This window comes from Odontomachus brunneus, unplaced genomic scaffold, assembly GCF_010583005.1.
Source record: "Odontomachus brunneus isolate Ranch 3 - 2012 unplaced genomic scaffold, Obru_v1 Obru_scaffold_176, whole genome shotgun sequence".
In the NCBI taxonomy this organism is placed as follows: domain Eukaryota; kingdom Metazoa; phylum Arthropoda; class Insecta; order Hymenoptera; family Formicidae; genus Odontomachus; species Odontomachus brunneus.
Genome location: NW_022639626.1, coordinates 688,592 through 715,785, shown reverse-complemented (window position 1 = coordinate 715,785; position 27,194 = coordinate 688,592). Strand labels below are relative to the sequence as shown.

Sequence of the window (27,194 nt, the reverse complement as noted above, 5' to 3'; positions counted from 1 at the left end):
CATACGCCATAGTGCGTCTTTACTTTATCCAAGACGGAAGTATGGTTCACGTAGATTTATCACGATAAATATCATATGAAGAAGCTTTCCTCGAGTATATCTTCGAAAAATTGCTTATCTCGTAGATTCAAGATCCTACGGTAGAACGAGAAAAGGGGTTGAGTGTATTTGAATGCGCGTAATGGACGTGCGCTCTTATATACACATACACACGTTATATTTAGATCAGTAAAACGATAAGTAGAAGAAAACATCGCAACGTCTGAAATTACGCCAGCGTTACGTGTACTTGGAACAGAAATTCTCGACCTGTATATTTCGGACCAGTAACTTGCGTAGAATCTTGCGTAAAGATACAAATGTATGTGTTCAGTCTAATCCACGTGTACAAAACGGAGTTTGATAGAAAAAATAAGTTTGATTGCTCGAAAAACTTGCATGTTCGTATCAAATCGCTTTGAAGGGCGCGGAAAATTTCGCTCGAAATTCAGGTAATATGTGGTTGGTATAGGAATTGTTCAATCTTAGAAAATTTGAGGACCTCTGGTTTAAAGTAACGAAAACACGCGGCTCGCAAAGTCAGTGCCAAAATAATCGGGACACCGAAAGGATGATCGTTGCGTTGAAACAGAATTCAAGATCAAGCGCTACGTATGCTTGCGCCTGTTGTATGCCGTTCACTGTATGCGTGTTTCTTTTTTTCTTGTCATTTTCTCTCTTCTTGTCGCGTAATTGATCTATTTCGTTCCCTGTCATTTCATTATTTCACCAAAGTCTAATCGATGTAATGACGTACATTTTTTTCAATCGAAATGACACATGGAATCACGCGAAGCAATTGCAGGATATACAAAGAATCAAAGAAAAATGTGTCTTTTATTGTCTGACAGGAAGAGTTGTCTCTCGTAATTTACGGTAACCGAGTGGTTATTCAATTGTTACAAAAATAAGGTTAAATCCACACACGAATATGTGCGGTAACGGAAATTCTTTTTTCCGGTTTGCATCGTTCTTTGCAAAATGTGTGAATGAGAGGATCGCGCTCCGAAAAAGATTACACGTTGCCAAACGGCAAAACACACGATAGTCGTTAAGGAACACCAGCTTCTTCACAAAGAGCCCCAATTGTCTCATGGCTTTTCTTTTCACCTTGACGTGATATTCAAAACGAATGGCGGACAAAAGTGAAGAGGGACAGGGAAATTCGAGCTTCTGTCGGGATACGTCGAAAAATCATGGAATTCAGCTTTACTTATTCAACACACATTTATCCGAAATTTTCACCACATTGAAATAGTTTTCCAGTCGAATTTCTCGTAATTGTTAAATCAGAGGAAGATGTGCAAATTCGGAACTTGATCGCGAATTAATTTTATCGTAAATTCTCTCTCCACCCTCTCCCCCTCGTCGTCTCGCTGTCGAAGCATGTCGAAGCGTGCGTTGCACGGTGTCTTTAGTGAAGAAACACAAGGAGGATGAGCGTTTTTTATCCCTCGAAAATTTTGGCTACCAAAAATCAAAGTCACGGGAGCCGTGGAAGTATGGTCATTAGGCACGCTATGCTTTTTACGCCTGTGCTCGATACACGTGGTTCCTCGCCGATTATTCCGGCTGATGATCGAACGAGAAGGGGTTATCCAGTGTCCATTCATCGTATCTTGGCCGCCGCAACGGCGAATGCTGCCGCGCGCGCGAGAGCGGTTCAGGGTGACTTTTTTCGCCGGGGGGACCCCGGCTCCTGCCCCTTCAAAGGTGGCTACTCTGCACGCAGCACCTGACTTATAGCGGGCGTAACATTAGCCCCGCTTACTTTCGGGATCGAGTGACAGCTCGAGCGTTTCTGACCGCTCGTTCGCCTCCGGCCGCCGCGGTGTATGTAGGTACGCAACGACGGGAGTCGGGCCGGAAGTTCCGCTCACCCGACTATAAATCTTGATTACAAATTGCGAACGTTACGTATCGCTCGCCGCGCGGAAGCGAACGCGCGAAATTTCAGCCCCGGGCCGTGCGATTTCTTTTCGTGTAAGCCGCCGCGGCTTCGCGCATCCACGTTCCTCAACGTTAACCGGTCTCTCGTAAACGCGAGGATCCTCTCGAGCACGGGGACGATCTCCACGTCGTGTAAAGGGATGAGGACGGAAAATTGGAGTTTCTCCTCAGAGCTGGTGTTTTATTATATAATCATTCGCACGTGAGCGTCCATTCTTGTCGCGAGCTCGTCGAGAAGCGCGCATTGGAACGTGTTCGAGCATCGTCTACGTGAAACAGTGCCAAAAACTATCTCGTGCGCGAAAGCAGGTCACGTGACGGACGTTCGTAAAGTCGACCAAGGGTGCCTCGTCGATTTCTCTTCGGAACGACGGGAACGCGCGAGATCTCGGCGAACATCGACGAACGTTGGGCTCGATTTTCGCGAGGATTTCACGTAATTATGTCGACCATTCGAGTGAGACGAACGTGATCGCGCGAGGGGACCTTTGCCGGACGTGAATAGTCCCCTTGTCGAGAAGAGGCACGCGAAACTTGGACGTCGACGTCGACGGTAATTATACTGACGTGACAAGTCATCGTCCGTCTTATCGTGTCTTGGCGTGTCACGGTGTTTATCGATTCGCCGATGGTTAAGCGGCCGTTTTATCGAGGGTATTAATATCCAATTGATATTCTAGTGAACATAGACGTTAGCACGAGCATTTAAGAGATTGATAAAAAGTTTGCTAATCGGTGTATCAAGGACACTCTCTTCTTCTTCTCTCTGTGTATGTGGCGCAACCATAAACGCTCGAGCGCGGATCGAGCAGACTATAATTCTTACGTGACATTCAATCCATGCCAAATTGCAACTCCGTACGCGCCCAAGTATAGGCTGCACCCGTATTTTCTGGCATATAATTTGCCTAATATGCCTCGATCGTCCTCCGACCGCGTGCGGTTTTCCCTCTTATTTCGCGAGGGATCCGCTTGAAAATGCGCGTCGGGAAAAAGGGCAATGCGAGCGCGCGGCAGAGTCACGTTCCGCACACGTTCCGCACACGTTCCGCGCACACGCTGAAGAAAGAGAGTGAATGGTAGGAGGGAAGAAGAGACGAAAACCGTAAGCGGGTTACGGTCGAGCGTGTAATACGCGTCGGCATGTCGTGTGTGCACGTATATGTGTGTGTGTGTATATATATAAATATATATACACACACACTTACCTATCTCTATATCTATACTCCATACCTACCTATCCAACGTGGCCGACTACGACGTGTACATCTTATAAATACGAGACAGTGCGTGGCGCACTCGAGAGAGAAGGTGCGTAAGTCCGCATCTGCCCGAGATTCTCACGCGCGACGCATCTGTCTCGAGTTCTCACGAGAACGGGGCCCGAAGGAGAAGCCGTGTGTGCCCGGGAGCCGCGGTCGAGAAAGTTTCGTCCGATTTGCGCGGGCCGTCCACGTGGCAGCGGCGCGCCTAGAGCCGCCACCGTCTTTCCTGCCGCCACGCTCGTTAAAGTGTCAGATTATAGGAAGAACGTATGTACGATCTTTTGCCCCGCTCCTCTTTCCTCGTCCCCGTCGACCGGAGGAACGGCTTGATCGATTTTTATTGAGTCCCCCCGGATGGACGCGCGTCGTTGCCGCTGCGCCCGCCTTAATGAAAGCGAATGCGACTATCTGTATCCGCGTGTACGTGATCTTTCCCTACCCTTGTCCGTGGCTGTGGAATGCGCGGAGAAGAGATACGTGTACCTTTCAAAACCGACAGGTCTAGACACCTAAGGGTAGATACGGTCGATGTGTGTCGGATTTATCGCGTCACCTTGTACGATAAATCTGACGGAATGTCGAGTTTGCAATATAGTCTGAGGGCGTACAAGATCGAATGATCGAATGATCCTTGACGCTCTCGGGACGATTAATGCAAGATAATTTTCATATTTATTGAACGGTGCGATAGAGGGGAAACAGTAGGTACGGTCAAATTGACTGTAATACACTCGACTGTAATGAACACGATCGACTGTAATTGCAAATTAAAAGGCGCTTGCGCGTCCCGCGTGATCTCGCACGCGAGATCGCTCGTAGGAATGCAATTACTAAACGCGCGCGATTAAGTGCGATTTTTCAAAATCGCGTATCTCATAAACAACCGAGACTCAGGTAACACCTGATGCCAATGCAATCTCGTTTTAAATTGATCCGCATCAGTCTTTCTCCTTTTTTCCTTCTTTCTCTCTTTCTCTCTTTTGCTTTGCGTGTTCAATGACGCATCGCATCGCACCGAGTAACACGAGTAATTACCCCCGAAACACAATTTTTCACACGACCACGGCGTAGCATGCTAATAAACATCGAATGTTGCAGGTGTGACGCGTGTATAGGTCGTGTGAATGAAATGACGTGAAGGAATCGATATTCCTTGATAATTGAGGGCGATTACGCCGACGATGGTCCCTCGTTACGATCTCTGGAAAGCTTTAGTACACGCGATTACGCAACAATCCACCTATTTCGAGTGCTGTCAAAGAGGTTGCGGCATTCGCGCGACTAGAAGAGGTCGTGCACGCCAAAGAGACGATTCCTCTTCCTTTTCTACTTCCTTTTGCTTTTTCCTATTCCGCAAATGGCGTCGCGGGATTGGCACGAGGATGGCGCAAGCACCATATCATTCGTGACGAACGACATTAGTCACGAGCCAATTTCATTCCTCTCCCTTTCGTCTCTCGGCCCGACAGCGAACGGGAAGCGCTCTTTTTCCACGCTGTTGTCCGTTCGCTGACGACTCTCTTGGCAGCCGAAACTGGCGTGAGTTGTCTCCCTTTGCGTAATTATTGACGGATTTAGAGTGAGTACCGGCTTTGGGGCTGCACGCGTGGGTGTCGGATAAATTTTTGGACTGACTCATACCCGAGTTCTTTAATTGCGACTTCCATCGTGCGTCGACCGATTGTTATTGAATTGAAGGATGGAGCATAGTGTATACAAAGTCTATTATATAGATACACGCTCGTGCCCTCGAGGGAGGGAGAAGAAAAGAGAGAGAGAGAGAGAGAGAGAGAGAGAGAGAGAGAGAGAGAGAGAGAGAGAGAGTGTGTGTGTATGTTCCGCGTGCGCGGTCATCCAATGCTCGTGCAATGGTATACGTGACACGTGTGCGTGCGCGCGTGTGCGCGCTCGCTCGCATTAATGCGTCGATCGGGGCCGTGGGAATAAGCGAGCGTTCCGCTGGCACGAGCCGCGCGCCGTTCACTCGGCTGAGGACAGCAAAGGCCGCGATTATCGGCCGCAGGCAGCAGGAGGAAGTTGGTAGCCGATTCCGCGACACGTGCTTTTCCCTCGCGCCGAGAAATGTCAACTGAGAAAGTAGCGAGACATTGTTCGCCGCGCGCGAGTGGCCGCCGTCGACCTGATTTATCACTTTCGCCGCTGGCTGCCTGCAGTGGCAGCAGCATTTGCAACATTCAACACTTGGTTGTATAGTTTTCGACAATTTCTGCTCATCTTCAAAGACTACGATTGTGTTATGCAACGAGCCGTGTGACGCGCGAAATAACACGTGCATGTGCGAAACGTTTCGTTACATTGCACAAAACAAACTTGCGAATTTCTCGAATACTTTCGATGTCTTGAACGAGTCCGACCGTTCCCACCACGCGAGCGCGACTCGTGACGACGAGACGATTTCGGACGAGGAAAAATTCCTTCACTGACACTTTAATCACTGTAATTACGAAAAAGGCAATCGAACGATTGCGACACACTCGTTTCGACCAATTTACGCGATCCGGAAAGCCGTGAGACAGGTTCGAATGAGGTGAGAGAAGCGTGGTAGGGGACAACAGTAAGAGGATAATAAATTAATTTATTTAATCGACATGTCGCGATGCGGCACGCGGTGAAAATAACTCGCGTAATTGATACATTTCGGGCGTTACTTCTCTTCTTTTTCAACGTGGTGGTGTCGCGTCTGACCTCCTTCAAGTGGGAGCGCGTGCTAAAGAAAGCCTCTGCCCCTGCGACTCGAGTGCAGTCTGCATTCGATGCAGGGTTGCTCGAAGAGTTGCCTGCCTTCCAGGCTGTGGCACCCTCGCCCCAACGTCGAGAAGAAACCTACTCGTTCGCGCTACCTTATCGGCGAGAAATAAGCGGGGAAAAAAGAAGAATTGTTGCGTATCGCTTAGAAATTTTGTGATTTTTACAATTTCTAAAACATTCTATCGCGCCCCGATAAACAATCGCTGGTCGTCGTGGTCGTTTATAATTTTTTTTCTCTCTCTGCAATTGAAAGATTAGAATCACCCCTTCTGTCACTGTTCCCATAAAAAATCACGCAAACTCGCCCTTCCCGTTCGTGTATCATCCTTAGTCTCGACTAACCCACAGTTGACATGTGTCCGTCGCATATGGACAACACGTGTGCGTATGATCCCTCCGTGTCCGTGCAACATCCTCGGCTAAACGAACTATTGTTCACGCTTTTGCTTTTTTTCCATTTCCAAAGATTTATTATTTGGAGAATGCGCTCTACTTAAACTTTGTAACTGTTTTATTTGTATTAACTGTTTTATCTGTATTCGTTGCGCTAAAACGCTGTAATATCAAGTATAATTTTTATTTTTATTGACAAAATTAGAATTTAGGAAACTGTAAGTTTCCGAAATCTTTCAAGTTTTCCTTTGGAACCTTGTCCTCAATATCTATGTATCGTCTTCCCGCGCAAAAGATGCTCTCTTGCATCATCTCGCGCCTTTTCGAACACGAAATAGTTTTGTCCAGAGTCCTTTCGACTCTGTACGAAGCACCCAGTCAAATCTTCTTCGCTCGTTGTTGGAATTTTCAACCTTAGATACGAATAAGCAGTTTTAACATATTTATGTCTTTCGAAAATCGCAGGTGAATGTTAACGCAAGAGTCTCTTTTCGCATATCTCTTTGCGTCAAAAATTCTTTTATAAGTTCATGATTTTAAAAGGATATAATTCTATTCAGAAAGATAGAAAAGGTCAAAGTTTCTCTATGCTATTCTTACAATTATTCATTCAGGATTTAGGTAAAGAGGACGATAAATCAATTGACACAAGGTATATTTATTCTTATAAGTAACATTTATTTTAGAAATATTTGCGTAGGAAGACATTAGGAAAGTGTCAGCAATACTTGCTGACGTTAAAGCCGATATCACAATCTCAAAATTACACCAAGTCTGTTATTTTCTAAAGAGTATCAACATTACAAGTATCACAAATGCGACAACGCGTCGCTGTAATATAAAAAATATATATATGTGTGTGTATATATATCTTTTTTCTTTCACTCTCTCGCCATACATACATATACACACATTCTCTCCCTCTCTCTCTCTCTCTCTCTCTCTCTCTCTCGCTCTCTCTCTCTCTCACTCTCACACGGTCACTGAGGTATTCTCTAGTAAATTTTGATTATTTTCGCGAAAAATTCTCGTTTTGATCAGTCAATTGTGTGTTAATGACATACGAAATACATAAATTAAAGTTTACATCTAGCTTAAACAAAATCACAGTTTATATGTAAAATCTCTCGTCTCAATGTCTAAATCCGACGTTTCTTCCCCACATCTCGTGGCTGATGGCAGATCGTGGATGTTCTTGATCTCGAGGACTTTGAGATCGGGTTTCCGCGTAAAGAAGACGAACGAACCTCGAGTAGGCCAGGTTAGCTCGGATTCGCCCTTGAGGTAGATGCGGCAACGTAGTCCTCGACAACGATGACGCTGACTTCTCTCACGCCACTTGCATCTCGGGCAGTTGGTGTTGCGAGAAGGCGCGCTCCTTGTAACACAGATCACTGTCAGCCATGCTCAGGGTTGTCCAGTAGAAGTCGCCGGCGTGGGTGTGGGCGAAATGCACCGGCACGTAGCACTGACCAGGCACAACCGGCACGACGGTCATCTGCCCGTCCAGGCAGACAGTGATGGCAGCTCCTTCCTCGGCGTCTTGCAGCTCCGCCAATAGTCTGCGCTCTAGCGCCTCGTTGGCGTTGTTCTGGTTGTCGACTTCCTCGGTGAAGATTTCCACCTGAGGTACAGCTTTCTGGCTCTTGTTGGAAGTGTACTTGCTCGTTCGCTTCGTCCTCAAGAGTCGCAACAGTGGCTTCAGTATGCTGCGTATTCTCCTACCGCTGCTCACGGCCTTGCCCGACATCTTCAGGTTGTAGAGATTGTCGTTGAGCTCGTTCTCGTACTCAAACACGTGGCTCATAGTGATGGCCGCCATATTTCCTCTCGCTCTGTGCGTGTGTCTCTTTCTCTCTCTATCTCTCTCTTTCCAAGAGATCTTCTCCTTCGAACCACGGGACACTGAACCGGTTTCTTCCTTCGAACTGTCGGAACCCGAAGCACGTGGCACGAACTGTCGTTCGATAGGAACTCGGTGGAACGTGGTAGCGTAGGATCTGTGAATGCTTTTGGGTAGTTGCTTTGGAGCGAGACGCTAGTGAGCGAATGGTGCCTTAGCACGATCAACCCCGTCCATATATAGCCCCGCCGAGACTGCACGGGGTGACAGAGTGGGGAAGGCAGGTGCACACTGGCTGTGGGAACTCGGAGAATTCGGAGCTTCCCACGTCGGGGTCCACGCCGACCATCTGCCGCTCTTCTCCCACCTTCACCATCGTCCCCCGGTTACCCACCACCTATCTCGAGCATGCAGCACCCTGGTCACCTCACGCAGCCTCTCCACGCTTATACACGCGCACAACCCCGTCGTCACCCCCGCTTCGTTTTCCGCGTGTTGGTGGTGGATTCTTTCGTTCCGCTACGACTCCGATTTCTCGAACGTCTTCCCTCGGCTCTCTCTCTCTCTCTCTCGAGGGGTCTCTTACCCTACGATAGATTCGTAGGGACTGCGAGGGGGTGTTGCTTCTTCTTCCGCGGGACTGGCTCGAACCTGTTGCAACACGTTCGTGCACGCAAACTCGCGTGATATGAAACGGATTTTGTTGGCGGCTTTACACCGAATACAGAGTGTCCAACTTGTCGCGTCGTTACTTCGGAGATTGGACGGTGGTCTTGAGGGTAGCGGGTTCGCTTTGGCCGCTTAGACACGATATCGGTGATGATAGAGATGACAGTCGAGACGAAGGAAGCTCGATATATTTGCTTAATTGGAACTTACTCGACTGATTTGATTCGCAGAAGCCATAACACGTTTCATTAGAAACATCCAACTATCTCGCGCAAAGAAAGAGAATACAATCGATCGTGTATTCAATTTCGACACGCGAAATAGCGTGACGTGCGAGGGTACATCCTTTTGTAGGCATTGTGTATGTTTCTTGGCCGGGGATAGTAGCAAGGTACTTCTGCGCAATTTTATGCTTTATGTTTCAAGTTGAATTTATAACAGTGAAATTTTGCTCGTTAACTCTGATATGCTCGCGCATATCTCGCCTTGGCCGCGGGTATTTTAATTTTAGCCGCGGCCGTGGCTGAGAGTTTGTAAGTCAGTCGGGGGATTAACGTAGCCGGCGGTAAGTCATAGTAATTAACGTGCGGTAACGCGCGTTGGCTTTTTTTCGTTCCTTCATCGTGCTCCATAGGGAGAGAAAGGGAGAGAGACAGAGAGATTTAGAGTCGACCGTCTAGACGCCTCATGATAGCCTCGTGCGGCAACCCCCGCTATTAAATACGTTCTGACTGGATTTTTTTGTTATCTTGGAACCCGAGGCCCCCGTCTTCACGTGACACGTGAGTGCGATGCGTCCATTAGTCGCGCGGTCGTAAAAAAGCGTGGAAGTTTTCTGAGGCGACAAATTTTTTCTCTTCCACCTCGCACCCAACGAATTACCGAGTTCTTTCTGACGGGTTTGCTTTTTCACAATCTTCCTCGTAGTCCCCGGCAGGTATCAGGTGAATAGTCACGGATACATCGATAGGTAATCCTATACGTTTGCATACGGTATACGGTGAAAAACTACGTGTATGATCAATATATAAAAGTGTGGGAAGTACGACGGTGTTACTTATCACTGCGTATAGACGCACATCGACATCCGTTACTGAGGGGTGGTCGTTCAATCTAAACCTGAAATTATTGGCGGTTTGGGAATATTGGTTTAGTGCACCTGATCGAGATCGAAAACTACAACACAGAGCAAGGGAAAGGAGCGAAAGGGGAAGTCGTGAAGGGTCTCACTCATATACAACGATGTGCACTCTCTCGCCACAGCACCGCAGGCAAACATCGACATTCGTCCCTTTGAAGGGAACAGGTAGTCGATCGTGACTCCAACTGAGCGACGTTCGCTAGCTCGTGAACGAGTCTCGAACTCGGGGCGAACTCGCGCCCGTGACATCGCCCAGGCAGACGAATCTAATGAAAATTGAGGAAACGGGTAATCTCGCGCGTTTCCTGTTAGACGCGGATTTAAACCGGTTTGCGGGCAGATCCGCGAATGCTCTGTTCCACCGAACAGCCCGCGGATCTGACGACTTGCATCGCGCTCTTTCTCTCGCCTACGTTAATCTACTTTAAGTCGACGGAACGAAGGAAGCCCGCGTCCTCGCGGAAGACCCTCGCACAAAATCGGATAGACCTTACAACCGGTTTCTCTTTAATACGACCATCAAATTTTAATTAATTCAAGAGCGCTCGCTCTCGCGGCGTCTCGATTTAAAGCCGCGCCCGTGCGTTTTTCGCGTGGACGCGCACATCGTCCCGGAGGTGTCTCGCGCGGAATTAATAATTCATGATCGTTTTGTCCCACAATGAGAAGAGGGGCGCACTAGTGACCGGGGGGGAATTCGCGCCGAGCCCGAAGAGTTACCGCTTATATTCCTGCCGGAAATTTATACTCGCACATTTCGCTATGTCGGTAATAATACATCGCCCGGCGTGACGGAGAATCATGGCGCACGTGGCGTGACAAATTTCGAGGATGCCGTCGCCTCTTTGAGCAGAATATATCACTCTGGTTCATTAACCGGCGAACGACTCGGCGTAAATTTCGCGCCTGTGAATCCGGTGTTAACGATCGTTGCTTTGTGACTGGGAGAGTTACTGAATGTCGATGTAACACCAGCGGAATGTGTTGAAACGCAAACGTATATGGGATTATATACGGCTTATGAGCCAGTGGCAGTGAGTTTGCGCGATTGAGATCGATTCGCGTAGCTAAAATGTAGAAACATTTAGTCGCCGGCGAAAACCAGAAGACACACTGGAGGCCGTTACTACGTTCACTTATGCGAATTGCATCTCGCGAAAACGATATATACATACTCCTACATCAATTCCCCACTTTCGTCTGCGACGGAGGTATTAGATTATGCAAATTGTACATGAGACAAGCGTCGCGGGTCCCATCAGATAAAACATTATTCCGGAGGTAGAACGATGCTCTGACATTGACACTAACAAATATCAAGGGGAGTGAATGATATAACGTGATTTCGATCATAACGTTATCTTTGGTATTCTGATGTACGATAGTATTGTTTATCGCGTCAGCGAGCACAACGAGAGAAAGAATGGACTCAGTGAGGATCTAATGTGGAATACAGCGCGAAAATTTTGCGACGAAAAAAATGCGAAGACAGAAGATTTTCATGATTATTGTAACGTGAGACAATCGATGATGGAAAATTTACGTTTAATTACATTTATGAAGTAAATATACTGTGTTGAATTAATTATTAAATTTACGTCATACAATAATGTAAATTTTTTGTTGTATTGATGTAGCAACAAATTTATCAAAAGTTACATTCAGATTTTCATATTACACACGACATTGTTTGGAGCACATTTTGATCTTTTTCCTCTTTTGTATTCTGTTTCGTTATTCTATGTGATAAATCTGATCATAGACATGAGAGGCACAACGTTACTGAATTTCGTGATTCAATATACTTAAAGTTACTCGTAAAGAGTTGGCATACATTAGTCTGTCCTGGCGCGCGGTGATTTAGAAAGCGCGATTTTACGTGGAATTTTCATTAGCATATAATTAATACGTGAGCAATGACCGCGGCGCGCGGCGTCCTTTGTGCCGTGTCCTTACTCACTCGCTCATGTACGAAGGAGTCGACTATACATACCCGCGCTCGACGATGCTGCGGGTAGACGAAACGACGAGAGGGTAAGAGAGAGGAGGGCTCCGGTGTGTGAGGGTCGAAGAGAAAAGAGAAGGCGAAGAAGCGCGGCAGGCTAACCTGAAACAGTAGTAGTGACCCCCGGGGCTGAGCAGGCCCAAACAAGAAGTCCCTTCTGACGTCACCGGCAGGTGCAAGCTGAAGTGCATCCTCGTCTTGCCGCGCGCTCTTCCACTCGCTCCCACCCTTTCCGCCTTCCTCGGCTTCTTTTTCTACTTCCTCCTCGCGCACTCGCGTGTAATCGTGCCGATTTCGAGATCGAGATAGCTCGGCCTGTGCACGGTGCCCACCGTGAATCCGGTTGGTTTCGTTGAAAATTTCTGACACGTACGTTACTCGGCCGCGCTCGTTCTCGCGGGCTTTAATTAATGGTTTCCTTTGTGGTTCATTGAGTCGGCTGCGGATAAATTGGCGAGCTGATTGCAGCAGGCGAAACAAAGGATCCGCGTTTCGTAACGCGTCCGGGACAAATTTCAAGTCGGCTTCTCCCCTGAAAATGTGAAAATCTGTTCATTGTTGTTGTTGTATTTAGCTTACTAATATTTTCATTCTAAATATTTCGACGATAAAACCATTAATTCAACCCGCTGAAATCTTTTAAGTTTCAATGTAACATGATCAACAGTTTCGTTCTACCTCATAGTCACGAAACAAATTACGTGGAAAAGCCAGGGAAACGCTTTATCATCGGAAACTCGATTCTAATCGACATCATCTTAACGATGACGCTTTTCTCATCGAAAGGCAATAACGGGGCGACGGTTCTATCGATGGAACGTCTTACGAGCGGTATTAATGAAATATACCTACGAAGGAGGCGCGTTCCACGGATTTAATGGTTCTTTGGCATCGCTCGCAAGTGGAACGACGAAATCTGAACGAGCCGTCATGCCGTATCGTTGCTTCTCGCTTCGTCTCGAGTAGAAGGTAACCGTACCCGCGGGTGCGGGTACGAGAACAGCAGAGCTCGACATCGATCTTGAAATCTGAAGATAGCGACCCTGCACTTGTTCGATCGACTATTAAACAACCACGCAGGTTTCTGCATTTCGCGCGTTGTCCACCCGTCGCGCGTTTCCTCCGAAGGGAAATTGTCCTCGCCGAGCCGATTATCTTCAGCTGTTGACCGACGTGAAGAAAGGGAGGAGGATGACGGACGAGGAGGGTGCGTCGAGAGAGGACGGTACTAAAAAAGAGAAGCTCTCTCGTCTGTGCCCGGAGCGAAAAGTGGTCCAGCGACTACCGTATCTGTTTTTTGTTTCTCGCTTTTACGGGGTGGTAATCGTTTTCGGTAGGCAGACGCCGTTCCCAGATAGAGATCGTTTTCATTGGAATTTTATCTCTCCGTTTTATTAAGCACGCTTTATATCGGCATTAATTAAGCGACTGTTCCTTTTTTAATTGAACAACGTGGCGTTCGCGACGCAAGTTTCTCATTTTGCTCGATAGTTTCGGTTGCGCAAATTCGTATTATCTCGAAAGCAAGAGATCCGACCGTCGAAGTTATTCCACGAAAATGGGTCCTATACGCGACCATTTTTGCGGTGCTTGTTAAATACTTTTTTCTTGCCGGTGTCGCCCGCGGCTCGATACGAATTTCAGTTATTAGGGCGGCACCGTGCGCTGCATTTTTTGCCAAACTTTTTTGTAGCACTTGCCGATATAATTCGTAAAGCTTGGTGCGTCCTGGTCGAAGCCTTTAACAACCGAGCATTCAAGCTGAAGTGCGATTTCAATTCACCGCTCTTGCATCTTCTTTTTGCGTCCGATCAATGTTCCTGGCGTGTTTCTATCGTCCACGCGATCAAATACACTGTTATTTCGTCAACTGAGGTTTCGCTCATTTCTGCCGCAGGTGAAGCAGCAGAGAGAACTCGCGGCCACGACAACTGGAGCGGAACGACAAGCACATCGGTATCGGTGAGTTTGTATATATACGTCATTTTTTGCATGAAGTTTTTATGCTGAACGCTGCTTTAAAATTAATGTCGCTCGTTTTGCATTGCCAAACGCGCACATCTCAAGAAGAATCTTGACTTGTTCTTGTCAATGAGAACAATAATTAAATTTTGTAAACCGTTTCATTTACGCAACAATCAAACAAAAATCGTGAAAAACTTAAGCGTGAGTCAGGATAGCATAGTGTATGTTTAAACGACCGATTTAGACGGGATGATAAAATCACAACTTGCGAAATTTTCATGGAATGTCGAACAGTTATATGTAAATGAATCCATTTTGCCAATCCTCTCGCGTTCGTATTTATGAGATTACGCGACGATTTCCCCGAATGGACGGTCGTTACGAAATCAACGATGCGAAGAGATGCGTCGGTGTTACGTCGACGTTATTCACTCTTGCATCATCGACACCGAGATCCGCGCACTGTATCGAAGATCACCGGTGAATATATCAGCGCCTCTTCATGATCGGGCGATCCGTCGTCGAGGATTCGCGAATAAATCCTTTATGCGCTTCGGTTCGCTCGTCCATCCGTCAGAAAACTACGCGGAACCCTTTGTCCTCCGAACCGGTCCAGGGAATTTCCGTAGGCGGAATAAAAAGGGCCGGCCATAATGCCACGATGCGAGAGAAAGAGTAAGAGAGAAAAGGGGAGACCATTTCGATCCCTTTGAAATCAAGTCCAGGCGTAGGGATACTGCGCAGGGGTTAAAGAGGGAGAAAGGCGACGGGGGTGAATGCAATATTATTCAAAATCACGAAAATCTCCGCCAGTATTTCGTTATTTTCGGGGGTCCATTGGAGGACCGTAGATGCATATCTCGCTTCGTTGAATGGGCCACCGTACGAGGTAAGCACCGGTCGTGTTTGTTCGCCGTCGCTGATCGCTTTCCATTCTCGTCGCGCGGTGCAGGGCCGCCCTTCCGCGCCGCGCTGCAAGGGTCGAGAACCGACTAGAGTGATCCAGGTAAAAAGGGTCAAACGCGCGCACAAAGGGCCGCGACCTGGCCTGCATGCATGCGCAGCACGCAATCGTAGAAGCGACGCTTCGATCGCGTGGCCGACGGCGAATCGAAGGAGCGGAAATGAAAGAGAGAATCTAAGACGATTCAAGGGTTGATTCTCTCTCGTCATTCTCCCGATTCTCACCGGAAAAAAAACCTGCACGATGCGGGCGGGGGTGTGCGGTGCAACGTACTTTTCACAGCTGCCCCTTCGCGCAGCCCTTTTTCCACATTTTCACCAAGCACCAGGTGTGTTGTTGAAATTAGCGGAACTATGGGTACTTTGTGGACTCATTGGGAAAAAAACGCAGGGGAAAAAGTAAGAATCGCTCCGCCATCTTTTGTTTCGATGCACTTGCTGCTAATAATATTCCGTACTTTGGTCTGAAGATCTTTGATCGGTTGATCCGCGGTTCAACCCTTTCACAGGTGCATCCCGTCAGGGCAGAAACTCTTTCTCGCATTGTTCGCAGGTTTCCGCTAACCTTGCCGGTGCATGTGTCGCAGGTAAAAGGGTTGGGATTCTGGGTTAGCGGACCGAAGGATCGGGCTCGATTAACGGTGCGATAGAACACGACAATTTAGCACTGCCCAATTTAGTCCGACCTGATTCGCCTTTGTTACTTTATAATTTGTCTTGACTGTTCTTTCTCACTCTCTCGATTGTGCGTGTTATTAGCGGTAGTTGGTAAAATATTGGAAAACAAATTCTGTAATATTTGTCCAAATACGCACATAGCGCTTTATCGTTTCAAACTAAATGCACTTATACGTACTAAATATACTTATTCTCACAAAAATACCCATGAGTCAGAAAATTTTTCTAACAATTTTTTTAAAATTTGTCTAAAATTTTTGTTACAGTGTACATCTTAAAAACGTAAATTCACGCCCTCAAAAATTTTATTTTTTATCAATTTTATTTATCTTTTTTATTTGGATTGAACACCCTTTTTTCGCCCGAAAGAAAAATGCGCTCTTATCAAATATGAAACATGATTCGCCGGCGTCGAGATTCGAAGATACTTCCTCGAGCAGCTGCTCGCAACTCCAGACAGGTTCGAACATGTCTCGCCATTCGGCCCCGGGAAAGACTTCCTTTTGTGTAACGCATTACGCGTAAACTCGAAACGCTCGCAGACTCTTCGGATCGATGCGCAGTTTCGAATCTATACGGGATGGGCATTCCGAGTTTCTTTGACCGAGTTTCTTCACGTGCCAAGAGCATGCACAAGGTGCTCGAACTTGCACGTACAGATCAGTATTTGGGTCTCGTCCGCAAAAGAGAATCAAAGGATCTTGCCGGATGCGAGGACCTGCCTCGCAACGTTTCTAAAGCGAGTCTCGCCTGAGCTATGTGTGTAGATGCATTCTTGGGGGTGGATCTAAAAAAGGCTTTGAAAGAACGCGTTCTAACTCTGCCGCGCGATGCTCAGACACGCACTTTTCAATGGCGAATTTCGTCATCCTGGATGCACTGGATGGAAAGGAAAAGGATTCATTGCGAATGATTATAGTATATCCCCGACGCGGAGATTTCTCTCGGGACTCCCTCGAAATTGTCATTCGTTGCTTCTATCGTAACGTGTAATGCCGTGCAACCAGAGTCTAGTAACGTGAGTCTAGATTTTTTCCATCATAAGTTTGCCAAGAGCTGCAACCTCACAATTACCCCTTGCCGTCATCTTTTCGGTACCGTAAAATCGGAGCAAGAACGTGGATGCACGTGATGAACTCGTTTGATCAACACGGCAATCCTAATATCAAACACCGCTCAGCACACCAAGCTGGAGAGTTTCGACAAACCCATTTGGAAGAGTGCGCAACGATATTCCTTGGCCGGTAATATTCGCTCTTCGTCTTTCATCCCGAGAGTTTCTCGCGTCTCGTGAAATGCGGCTCGAAAAGATCCGTTTTCATTTGCGAGTCGCCATTATGCCCCTAAATAAACAGCCGCTCTTTGCGAGTCCCTGCACCTATGTAAACACAAGACCCCGACGAAACTGCCGCACGCTCCATCGATCCGGGATTCACTCGGCTGGTGTGAAGAGAAAAAACTAGACGGGAACAGGAGGCAGGGTTTCGAAAGATGGGGGTGGCGGGAAAAAGCGGGGAGAGTCGCATTGAAGGTCGCAGGAGCGTGAATCTGCCTTCGGAGCACGGATCCATTCTTAAAGGATTATCGTTATAAATTATATACATTTCCCGTTCTTCCCCTTGCTGCGCCTTGCTTCCTCTCCTACGCCGTCGAATGACCGGTAGCAGCTTAAGGATTTCTATCACGGGATTAGCGTGAACCGTGTCATCGTGGTATCCTGTCTATTCGGTCCGTCCTTGTTCGATCTCGTCGAAGACGTTTCATTCGTCGTCTTATTTGCCGGATGCAGATTCCGCGATATCGCGTTCGCGCGCTTGCATATCCAGAGGATTCGCGAAGCGTAGAAAATTGCCACGAGAGAGGCAGTAAGATCATGCGGCAGGCGCGTGTGCGAGGAAGACGAGGATTACGAAAAGATTCGAATCTTCGACAGCGTTGAACGCCATCCGAATCGCTGGTGTGCGATAATAGATACAGATAATTAGAGAACGGCCGTCCTCTCATCGGCTGCGACAATGACTTTTCGCGGGGACGAGGCGAGAGACGGCCATCGCCGACGGCCTCCCCGTCTTTGTGCCCGATTCGTTTTTACGTGCACGTGGAGGAGCAGTTTGACGGGTCTCTTTGGCCGGGGCCCGATCCTTTTCTTGGGCGAAAAGGGTCCTGTGGGCGGAGCGGTTGGCCGAGAAAAGGACCTCATTCGAGTCCAGTAGAGAGAGGATTCTCTAGGATTCTGACCAGCGCGGGATAAGGAACGAGCTTTCAAAGGGGCTGAAATTGAACACGTGCAAGGGTGAGTCAGAGGAGCGAAAGAAGAAAAAGAGAGGGTCGGGGGCATACGTGATAGAGTGCGAGAAGAGAATCGGGGGGCCCGACAACGCGCGGGCCTCTCGGAGATTTCTGCGTCAGATAGCGTTGCCCTTGCAGGGCTGCAGTCTTGTTTTTTTCTACAGACTCTATTGTGACATGACGTAATCGTCCAAATGAGGTACGACGCGCGAAGTACGATTTGTTTGGCGCGTTTATCGCGATGCTTCCATTATTGTCGCTCATCATAAACGTATAAATTAAATGACATGAATATATTCATTAGAATTGCAAATTAAAAATGATATGTATTTATATAAATCTGTAGAAACAACGTTGTGCTAAGAAGACTAGAGCTGCGCGATAATAACTACATGATATCTTCGACCAAGGCATTTAATCATTTCGTCGCACTGTGTCGATTCTTCCGAGGAAGAATTGCGTGATAAATCTGCCGCGTTTTTAAATCTCCAGTTCTACAAATGAGTTTCTTCCGGATCGACGGTCGTGTGCGGCCCTGCGTGCTTCGAGCTCATCATCTATCTCGTCTATCCTACGGAGTGTCGAGACTCCTAGATATCCCTCACCCCCTCCCGCGTTAACCTAAGCCTAGAAAAGGCACATTTTTTTCGGCCGAGTCCGGCGTATCCATTAGAACACGTGCATCCACCGCCATAACAAGTGCCCCAACGACGCTGTAAACCTCCGAGAGGCACAAAAAACCATGGTCCATTCGGAAAGATTGTCCTCCTTCCCTCTTCTCTCCGTTCCTCCTATTCTTTTGCTTCACCTCTGCCCGCCGTCTTTTTCGTACGTCCGAAACAGCCTAATGACTATTATAATCTCCGTGTACGTCGATGGCACTGTCTCTTTTATCCTTCGCGCAGTAACTTCCAACGTGGAGGAAGAGATCTCTCGTGTCATTACATTGGCGTGATGAATAACGCGTTCCAAGGAGGGAAAATTCCTTCCGTGTTATTATAAGGCGATTTTAGTGGCGTGCGTGGAAATTGATGTTTCTTCTCGCGTGTCGATGTTCCTCTTCTGTTTTTTTTTTATATACACTCTCCCTGCGCCTGGAAAGGAAATCAGATTTTCCCTGGAACTCGTCCCACTCTTCTTCACCGCTGCGTGCGTAATTAAATGCGTGTCTAATCATTTTTTTTTTGTCGACCGTGGTCTGGATACACGCCCGACAGCTTTCGATTACCTGCTTGTCCAAAGTATGAAAGGGCCTCTTTGTCCGTTTAATCTTTGAGATATGGCGAAACTCTCAATGTAAAAATTATACGCATAATTTCCGTAGCTTTTTCACCCGCGAATCAGTAGTTGCTTTTTGGCTCTTTAACGACGACGAAAACTTACTGCTGGCAGGAAAACATCACGAGATGCTCTCGTCAAGTTCTGGTCACAAGTGATCGAAGGAGAAGTTCGTTTCTTATCTCGCGTCGAGCTTTTCTTCACCGGGCCAAATTCTCTCACGTCGGGTTATGCGACGCCTGGATACAACATTATTGCCGCGAATCGCCCAAAATCGTGTTATTAAATCACTTTTAAAGGATTTAATTACAGTCTGCACCTTTTTCGGTGCGGCTCGGGATAACGAACGAGGCATCCAGCTCTCGTCAACTGACAACAAGAACGAATCCGAGCAATTACTTCTCCATACACGGTCTCGCCTCTGGAGTGATCACCGTAACTGGTTGGTCCTTCCCCCTCTCGGAATAAAAAATGCCGCACCAAAAACCCGCCGTCGTCGCCGCCACTATTGCGCAACTAACTCGAGATATTATTGCAGTCTGAATCGTGTGTCTTCAATTGCGCAATTTTATAGGATTGTTATACTATAAATAATTGTTTATTCGTTTCATGAAACTTTACGGCCTGTGAGATTAATAAAATTAGTTCAACTAGATGCATCCAAAGCGCTCTGACCAGAATATTCTGCTCGATAAAGCTTCAAAAACTCATCGGGTATCTTCATTGACTCTCTTCAATCGAAGAGCAAGAAATTGTAAGGGTAAAACTAGCAGTTTGGTGTGCACGACAATCGTATCGGGCACTAACAGAGATTTAAATTTGAATTCTGTTATAACAATAACAATCATCCCGCGGAACCCTGCAAAGTTTGCTTACGCAATTCACGTGGATCCTCTGTCAGCTAGTGGTTGCGCGCGAACATCACTACTAACGGAACAAACAGTGCGAATAATTCGACATCTGGCGCTCGTCTCTTTGGCGGCACAGACACCCTTGTAAATAACGTTTTTAACCGATAGTATTCGAGGAGAGGTAACTGTGTGTAGGAGGGAAGAGCACGGTAGTAGTGACCTGTCGTCACGGAACATTAGGACGGTGATCTCGAGAAAGGGAGGGTGGCTGCGACAAAAGTGGTTCGTCCACATTGAACGTCCGCGAGGAAAGAAGGAAGAAAAGTCGACAGAGAATCTCGAAATCGGCGTATCGACCGGCTCAAAGGCGCGGTACCGAGAGTCAGCAGCCACCCGGGCAAACGGGTGGTCCCTATTCGTGCATCTTAGCCCGCCACCGCTCTTCTTTATCCCCCTTTTGAGCGCTCCTCTCCCTCCCGATCTTTCTATCGAACGGTACGAAAATTAGCGTGACGCGGTTGCCTTTTCGAGCTCTCGGTGTTCGCGGATTTTTTTTTCCACGGCCGTCGTCTTATTTTATTCGTTCGTCGAACACCTTATATTCGGCCGAACAATGCTTCGTTCGGGATGATAAATCCCCGAGAAAGCCGCACACACCATGGAAATCGGGCCGCACAATACCGACGATATTGTGTCGGGCATGTTGTGTCGGTCGCGCCGCGGAAAAGTGGCGCGAAAATTCTGCGGCGTGTCGACTCCGCGTGGAAAATTATTTCGATCTAGAACGGACTAGCCGGCTAATTCTTTTTTATTCGAGATCTACTTCATGCTCGTTTCAACGAGATTTATCGAGTGATGGAGTGTACAGATCGTCGAGTCGTTACGAATCTTGTTTGCCAAGCCGAATAATGTCATCGACCGTGTCCAATTTCGTGAACCTTCCCGAGTCGAAATTTTAACTCTACATTAACCCTTCAAGTTCTATCGAGTTTGAACAACTAATGGGGAGTTTCAAGGTATAATACTGTACAAACTATTGTTTTATCTTAACGTTATAAAAACTTGTTCTCTTCACGTTGAATCTTGAAAACATTTTCCAGAATTATTTAATATTTTATTATCGTTAAAATCCGAAACCTACAAATGTTTATACATCTGAAAATATATAAGATGTATCATTATTCTATCTCACTCATGGTATTGATACTAACATTTACGTACGCGTGGGTACGACGATTCGATCGGAATAACGCTTGTTAATTAACGCGATGCCAACGATTAAATATTTTTAAAGCGGACGAAAGACTAACTATTTTAATCACTCGACGGGAGATATCATGTAATTACTCGGAAAAGTACGCGACGTACAAAGATAAGTTTGACTGTATTAAATGGTCTTGAATGTTTTTGGTAAGATTGTTTGTTGTGACCTCTCAGTCGTTCAGTCGCGAGCGATAATGTTCCATGGAAGATGACGTAATTCCTTCCTGTTATTGTTATGGTATTATTGCGCAACGTATACGCTTTTTCCCAGCAGTGTGTTTCGAACCGACAAGTCACGCGCAACGAGAGACACATGTTTCGTTCTCACTAATAATTGATTTCTGGTGATATTCCAATGACACACACACACACACACACACACAGTTATTATTTTCATCGACTCTTAAAATATTCAGTTGGACATTGGTTGGCATCGCGTTTATTAACACTCAATTTTCCATTCGAATTGTCGTATCTGTCGTATTGAGTGTCAGTGTCAATGCTATACAAGTGATTATCAGGTGATTATCAAGTGATTAAGTTTCACGACGAAGGGGCTGGGAGTATTCCAGCTGTTGGATCGGAAAATCAGGAGGAAAGACGTAGGTTTTTGAATCTTCCTGGTAGCAATATTCCGTACATTTCTAGGTGAGTCGAGCCATTCGTTATGCGGGAAATGTTTGCTGTTAATGGACGTTTGTTGAAATTACCGAAAATAAGGAGATACCGAGTCGAAATTCAAACCGACACTCGTGGTTCATCGTTGTTTAACAAATAATTATACTAGGCTGCATGATTTTGTTATCTGAGAAAGAGGAGTAGTTTCCCGTAGTTTTCTATGCGCTAAATTCAAATTCGCAAGCAGAAATGCTCTATTACGTCAGATTTTTGAGAAAAATAAGGTTGAATCTTCCTAAAAACACATTTTAGAACATTTTTAAAAATTCGTAGCTCACGAACCCGATCTGCGAGAGAAAATTTTCAAAAATGTTCTAAAACACGACAATAGAAAAAAGTCAAATTTTGCAGTTCAGTGTTATAGTTTCAGAATCTTTAATTACTCTCTCTCGTCGATATGTACAATATTGAAAATAAGACGTGTCAACGATCGAAATCGCCATAAAGTAGAAAAATAAAGTTTAGTAAAGGTGCTGTTATAAAGGAATATTTTCTCATTGATGTGCTCGCAAAAAGCCGCGAGAAAGCGTAATATCGGCACATAAAACGAGGGATCCTTTGGAAAACTCCAACACCTGCAATCTCTCATCTCGAACTTGGTTAGCCCGCATTGGGTCCTGGATCTTCTCTCCCGCTTGCCATGAGCAGGTCCCCGCCCACACAGGCCCTCGTGGGCCCTTCATAGCCCTCATAGAAATTGCGCAGCGGTCCCAATTTACGGGATCGCTACTCCGCCTCTCTCTCCCTCGCTCCCTTCCCCCGCTGTCCCCGTCCTGGGGTCTGTCTTCTTCCGCAAGGCGGAAAGGATTCTGGATACCGTTTTAAACTAATTTGACTTGTAGCGGAGCGAATCCGTTGCCGGAAATAGGGTTCTCTTTGAAAGGTCGCCGATCCTACGACGGTGAGGAGCAGGTTGGCAATTAGTGGCCTAGTGCCGTTAAGTGACGTGACTCACTTCGATTTTCATGAGTTTCTAATTTAGCCGCCAAGTGGGTGTCTATCGACAAGCCGTAACCCATGCTCGAGATTTTGTCGCATCACCGTAAAATATTATGACTCTGATTGATTCTGTGATTCAGCGCTGTTCTGCTGACATTGACGAAATTTTTTACCGGTTATACCTTGAAAACTACGCGTCAATGTTTCATAATTGATTTTCCTAACGTGTGCGAATAACGTAATTCTATCAATCGTACAATCGTCGCCACATATGACGACATAACGGTGAGAAACGGTAACTTATGCATATTTGCCGACCGTATTTTGCGCATATAGCATAGTAAATATCACACAATCTACATCTGTGCCTCTGACAGGAACATTACTCAAACTCGATAAACAATTGCAAAGCGTTTTCCACTTTGTTCCGGAAGATTGTATTATCCCGAATGAGTTTTATCGCGCTCCAACGAGTGCTTTCAGGCGCGGATTGGTAAGGGCTTGCTTGGTGTGCCCTTTTCACGCTCGTCTTGGCTCGAGTACTTGCTTATCCAAATAAGTGGAGGCGCGGAGAAGCGATGCAGAATCTGCTTTCACTATCTGCGACCGAGTGGGACGTTGAGATCCTTCCTGACGAGGAGGAGGTTTTTAACGCCCGAGGACTTTTATGGCCGAGATCACCTTGGGCGGTGAAGGGCGGCCTGTTTTCGTCTCGGAAGGGCTCGGGCTTTCTCGTGGATATTTCACAGCGATACTTAGTCGCCGGCCTGCGAGCACAATTAAACGCGAGACATTTAAGAGGCTGTAACGCGCGATTGTAACGCGTGACGTTTGTTTGTGAGACTGTAAAAGAGCGACATAAAATTTACGTTTAGAGGAGGAACGATGAAGATTAATTAATTTAATTATTCTGGTCAAGTAATTGCATATAAATCTGCTTTACGCGGCGTATCTAATCAAACGCTATTTCTGTAAATGACCATGTGATTTCATTTATGCTTGCTTGATGTCCGAAAATTATGACATAATTAATCGATGATAATATCTGAGAGACATCAAAGACTGTACTAATCACGCTCTTCTTTCTGTATACTCGGTAAATGAATTGGTAGGCAATATAAGTCGACTTACACAAGGATGAATTTGTTGCAAACATATCTTTCTTCTCCGAGATAGAGAGTATCGTTGAATTGTAAAGCACATAGCAAAGTATATCGGAAAGTTTTTGCCTCCTACGTTATTTCGCGCAACGTTACGCATCATTAGGGTATCGGTTCGCGAATTTAAATTGCCACAGCGAAATTGGGGAAAATCCTAATAACGGCCTAGTCGCAATATCGTCGCGGTGAGATCTCTAATTCGTGCATCTTGCGCCCTGTAATCGTACGACATTAGTGACAACCGCGTAATGTAATTAGCGGATCCCTCGAGGCCTCGCGGTGTCACTTTCGGCATTCTCTCTCCCTCTCCGAGGATCTGATCGTCCTCATTGACGCGTGAGTACCTCGCGCGCGCTCAAGCAGGAGGCGGCTGGAGCGGGAGCCCTTTTGAGAGATGAAAACAGGCCGCCCAGTTCGCACCTTCGCCTCAATCTGCCCACGAAAGACCCCAGTCGTTAATAATAAAAGTGGAGCCCGGCGTGAAAAAAGTCCTCCTGGCGGCAAGGAGGCATAAAGAGGCCAAGGATCGCGTTGCTGGGGTGTCAGGGAGGCGTTCTCTCGCGCTCGAACGGAGACAGTGAAAGCGGATTCTCCTGCGCCGCTTGTTCTGCGTAACCCCGATTTTATTTGTATAGTGAGTTATTGTGTATACGCGGGCGTATATATCGCGGGCGAGGAAGCGCGAAAAGAGCCTCGCGGGGCCCATGACTCCCTCCTGAGCGGGCCGAGGCCTCTTTCGAGTTGCGTATTATCGGAAATTCCAACAAATTTCAATTTGCATTCTCTTTACGACGACGATTACCTGTCCTCTTTACGAGTAAACATCGTATCAAGCTGAACTCGTTTCAAATAATTTACGAATAACAGCCTGTTGAGCCTGTCAAGATTAGTCGTCCTGCGAAAACTCGCGTTGAGTGAATTTCGCTAGATCCCTCACGGTCTAAACAGTGTCACAATTTTTAGGCAGGGGTGCCGAGGGGGAAGGGTACTTCCGATGCTTCTGTCAGTCGATTGTTGCAAAATATTTTCATCGGCGCGGACATCTTTGTGAAGCTGACCACCAGGTGGGTGCGCGAAGAAAGGCGACACACCTATAGCCTGTACGCGCACTGGACCATTCACTCCTGTGGATAGAAAGTGACCAATCCGCGCGATTCTACTTTGGGAGTTTCTGCTCGAAAGCGCTTTTTCCATTTTCTCCTCCACGGTATCGATCTCATTGTACGTCGATCGCCCCCGATCGCACCCAACTGTGCTGTGGCGCGTCGATCAGATTGTACGCCGCGTCATGAGAGCGAAGAGCGTGTGTATCGCTTTAAACGAACTCTTCCAGCAATACTTGATGGACATGAAATTTGTAGAGTAGACTCTTTACGACATTTCTCGAGCACACCTTGATTCAAGTCCAATTAGCCGCTTGCGTTTCATTACGTTCGATCGGCGCTGATATATCTGCTTTTATTCGTTTCTTCTCCCCATTACCGTTGGAGGTGTCCCATAAAATGATCGAGATTATCGTAGAGGCTTTCCCTCAGAATGGTACTTTCCCCCGTGTCTAATAAAGAACTCGACGTTATTGGTACCGCACGTGACAGCAACAGGTAGACGCGTTCCGTCGTGATCACAATGTACTTGAAATTGGGAGCCGGCTGCTCCTTACGATGGGGGACGACTTTTACGGTCCGATGGCCTCTTGAGATTCCCTTCTCTGTCTTTAACGAGTTTACGAGGTTTAACGACGAAGCCTCGAAAATGATTCGAGACAACTTTTCAAGCTCGGTCAAGCTGTAGTGGATTTAGCCTTAGTCTTTTGGGCCGTCGAGTTATTTCGAACGACTTTACGAGATCCTTCCGACATTTCTTTCGTTTTGAGCGCGATATCCAAAACGACTTTTCCGATCGGGGTCGAGTCTTGACTTATAAGCGGAGAAAATGACGAGCATTGCTCTCTTTCATCGAGCACCAAAGTTTCGGTTAAGCGTTCACGAATTAACCGCTATTATACCTGGATTATACCTGCTCGCGTCGAGCTACCGAAATAAATTCCTAACGACGACAAAGAGACGTGAATGGAAGCTCGTTGGATTTAACTACGCCCCATTTTGTGCGCCCCGTTTGCACCCCCGCCGCACCCCAAACACAAGACGAGGACGGGCCTCGATCCTATGGGTAACCGTAACAACCGCCGTGGGCTGCCACAATGAGGAGCACGCTGCACTGTTGGACCATTGGCTCAATAGATTTTCCGCGAGACTGTGCAAACACAAGCAAACACGGAGGCATCTCCGTTTCCCTCCTGGCCGACGGGTACAAGGACTGCTTATATCCCTCTCTTTTCTTCACAGGTTTCCTACGAGATGAGTCATCCATTGTGCCCACCTACGGCGGACACTGACAACTATCTCAGTTGCGAACACGTGTAAAGCCGGGGATCCGTTTAAGGATTTTTCGTACCCGCTGTTGAATACGCGACTCGTAAACGCGACGTTGACGTGACGAGAAGAGCTCCAGGATCAATCGGGCGAGCAAACCTGAGGATTCGTTTTCTTCTTGTAGAGTATTTGATGGGAAAATCGTTGATTGAGAACGTTTAATATTTGATTTGGCAATATTAGCTAGAGAAACACGATGAAAACGCCTATTTTGCCACTGACTGTCGCAACAGCTCGGGTGGTCATCACGAGGCATTTGTCAACGCTACGGGAGTGTCATCCCGGTGGAAACGTGAAACCGGATGCTGGGATTACGAATTCTTGCCTGCAGGACTCCTCTAACGGAAGAGAGAGACAGAGTATGTGTGTCGCAAGCGCTTCCTGTCCGAAGTGACGCGTAAGAGGGAAAAAACGGGATTGTAAGAGGGTGATAGATTCGTCTCTCGAGAAAGAAAAAAATTAAAAAAAAAGTGTAATTCGAGTTGTGCAGGATTCGAACAAAGTGCCGATCTCGCTCTGATCTCTTCCATGAGAGTGTGGCGGCAGGTGAGTGGGCGTGCGTGTAGTATTACGAAGTACCTGAAAATCGGAGATAGCGGCGTAACGGTGGTAGCGGGCACGGCT

At 46.9% G+C, this 27,194-nt stretch overlaps 2 protein-coding genes across 6 annotated transcripts in view; one reads left to right on the top strand and one right to left on the bottom strand.

Annotated features, from left to right (window-relative positions):
* The window catches only part of LOC116851500 (tubulin polyglutamylase TTLL4-like), a 113,762-nt gene that overhangs the window by 18,902 nt on the left and 67,666 nt on the right, over nt 1–27,194 (top strand). For all 5 annotated transcript variants that reach the window (XM_032830955.1, XM_032830958.1, XM_032830954.1 and 2 more), the window contains one exon: nt 13,972–14,036. The gene's annotated coding sequence lies outside the window, so the exon portion shown is untranslated. The remainder of the gene's footprint in view (nt 1–13,971; nt 14,037–27,194) is intronic.
* On the bottom strand, nt 7,080–8,483 carry LOC116851508. The gene has a single exon (XM_032830969.1). The coding sequence runs from the start codon at nt 8,236–8,238 to the stop codon at nt 7,747–7,749; it is 492 nt and encodes a 163-aa protein (XP_032686860.1). The 5' UTR covers nt 8,239–8,483; the 3' UTR covers nt 7,080–7,746.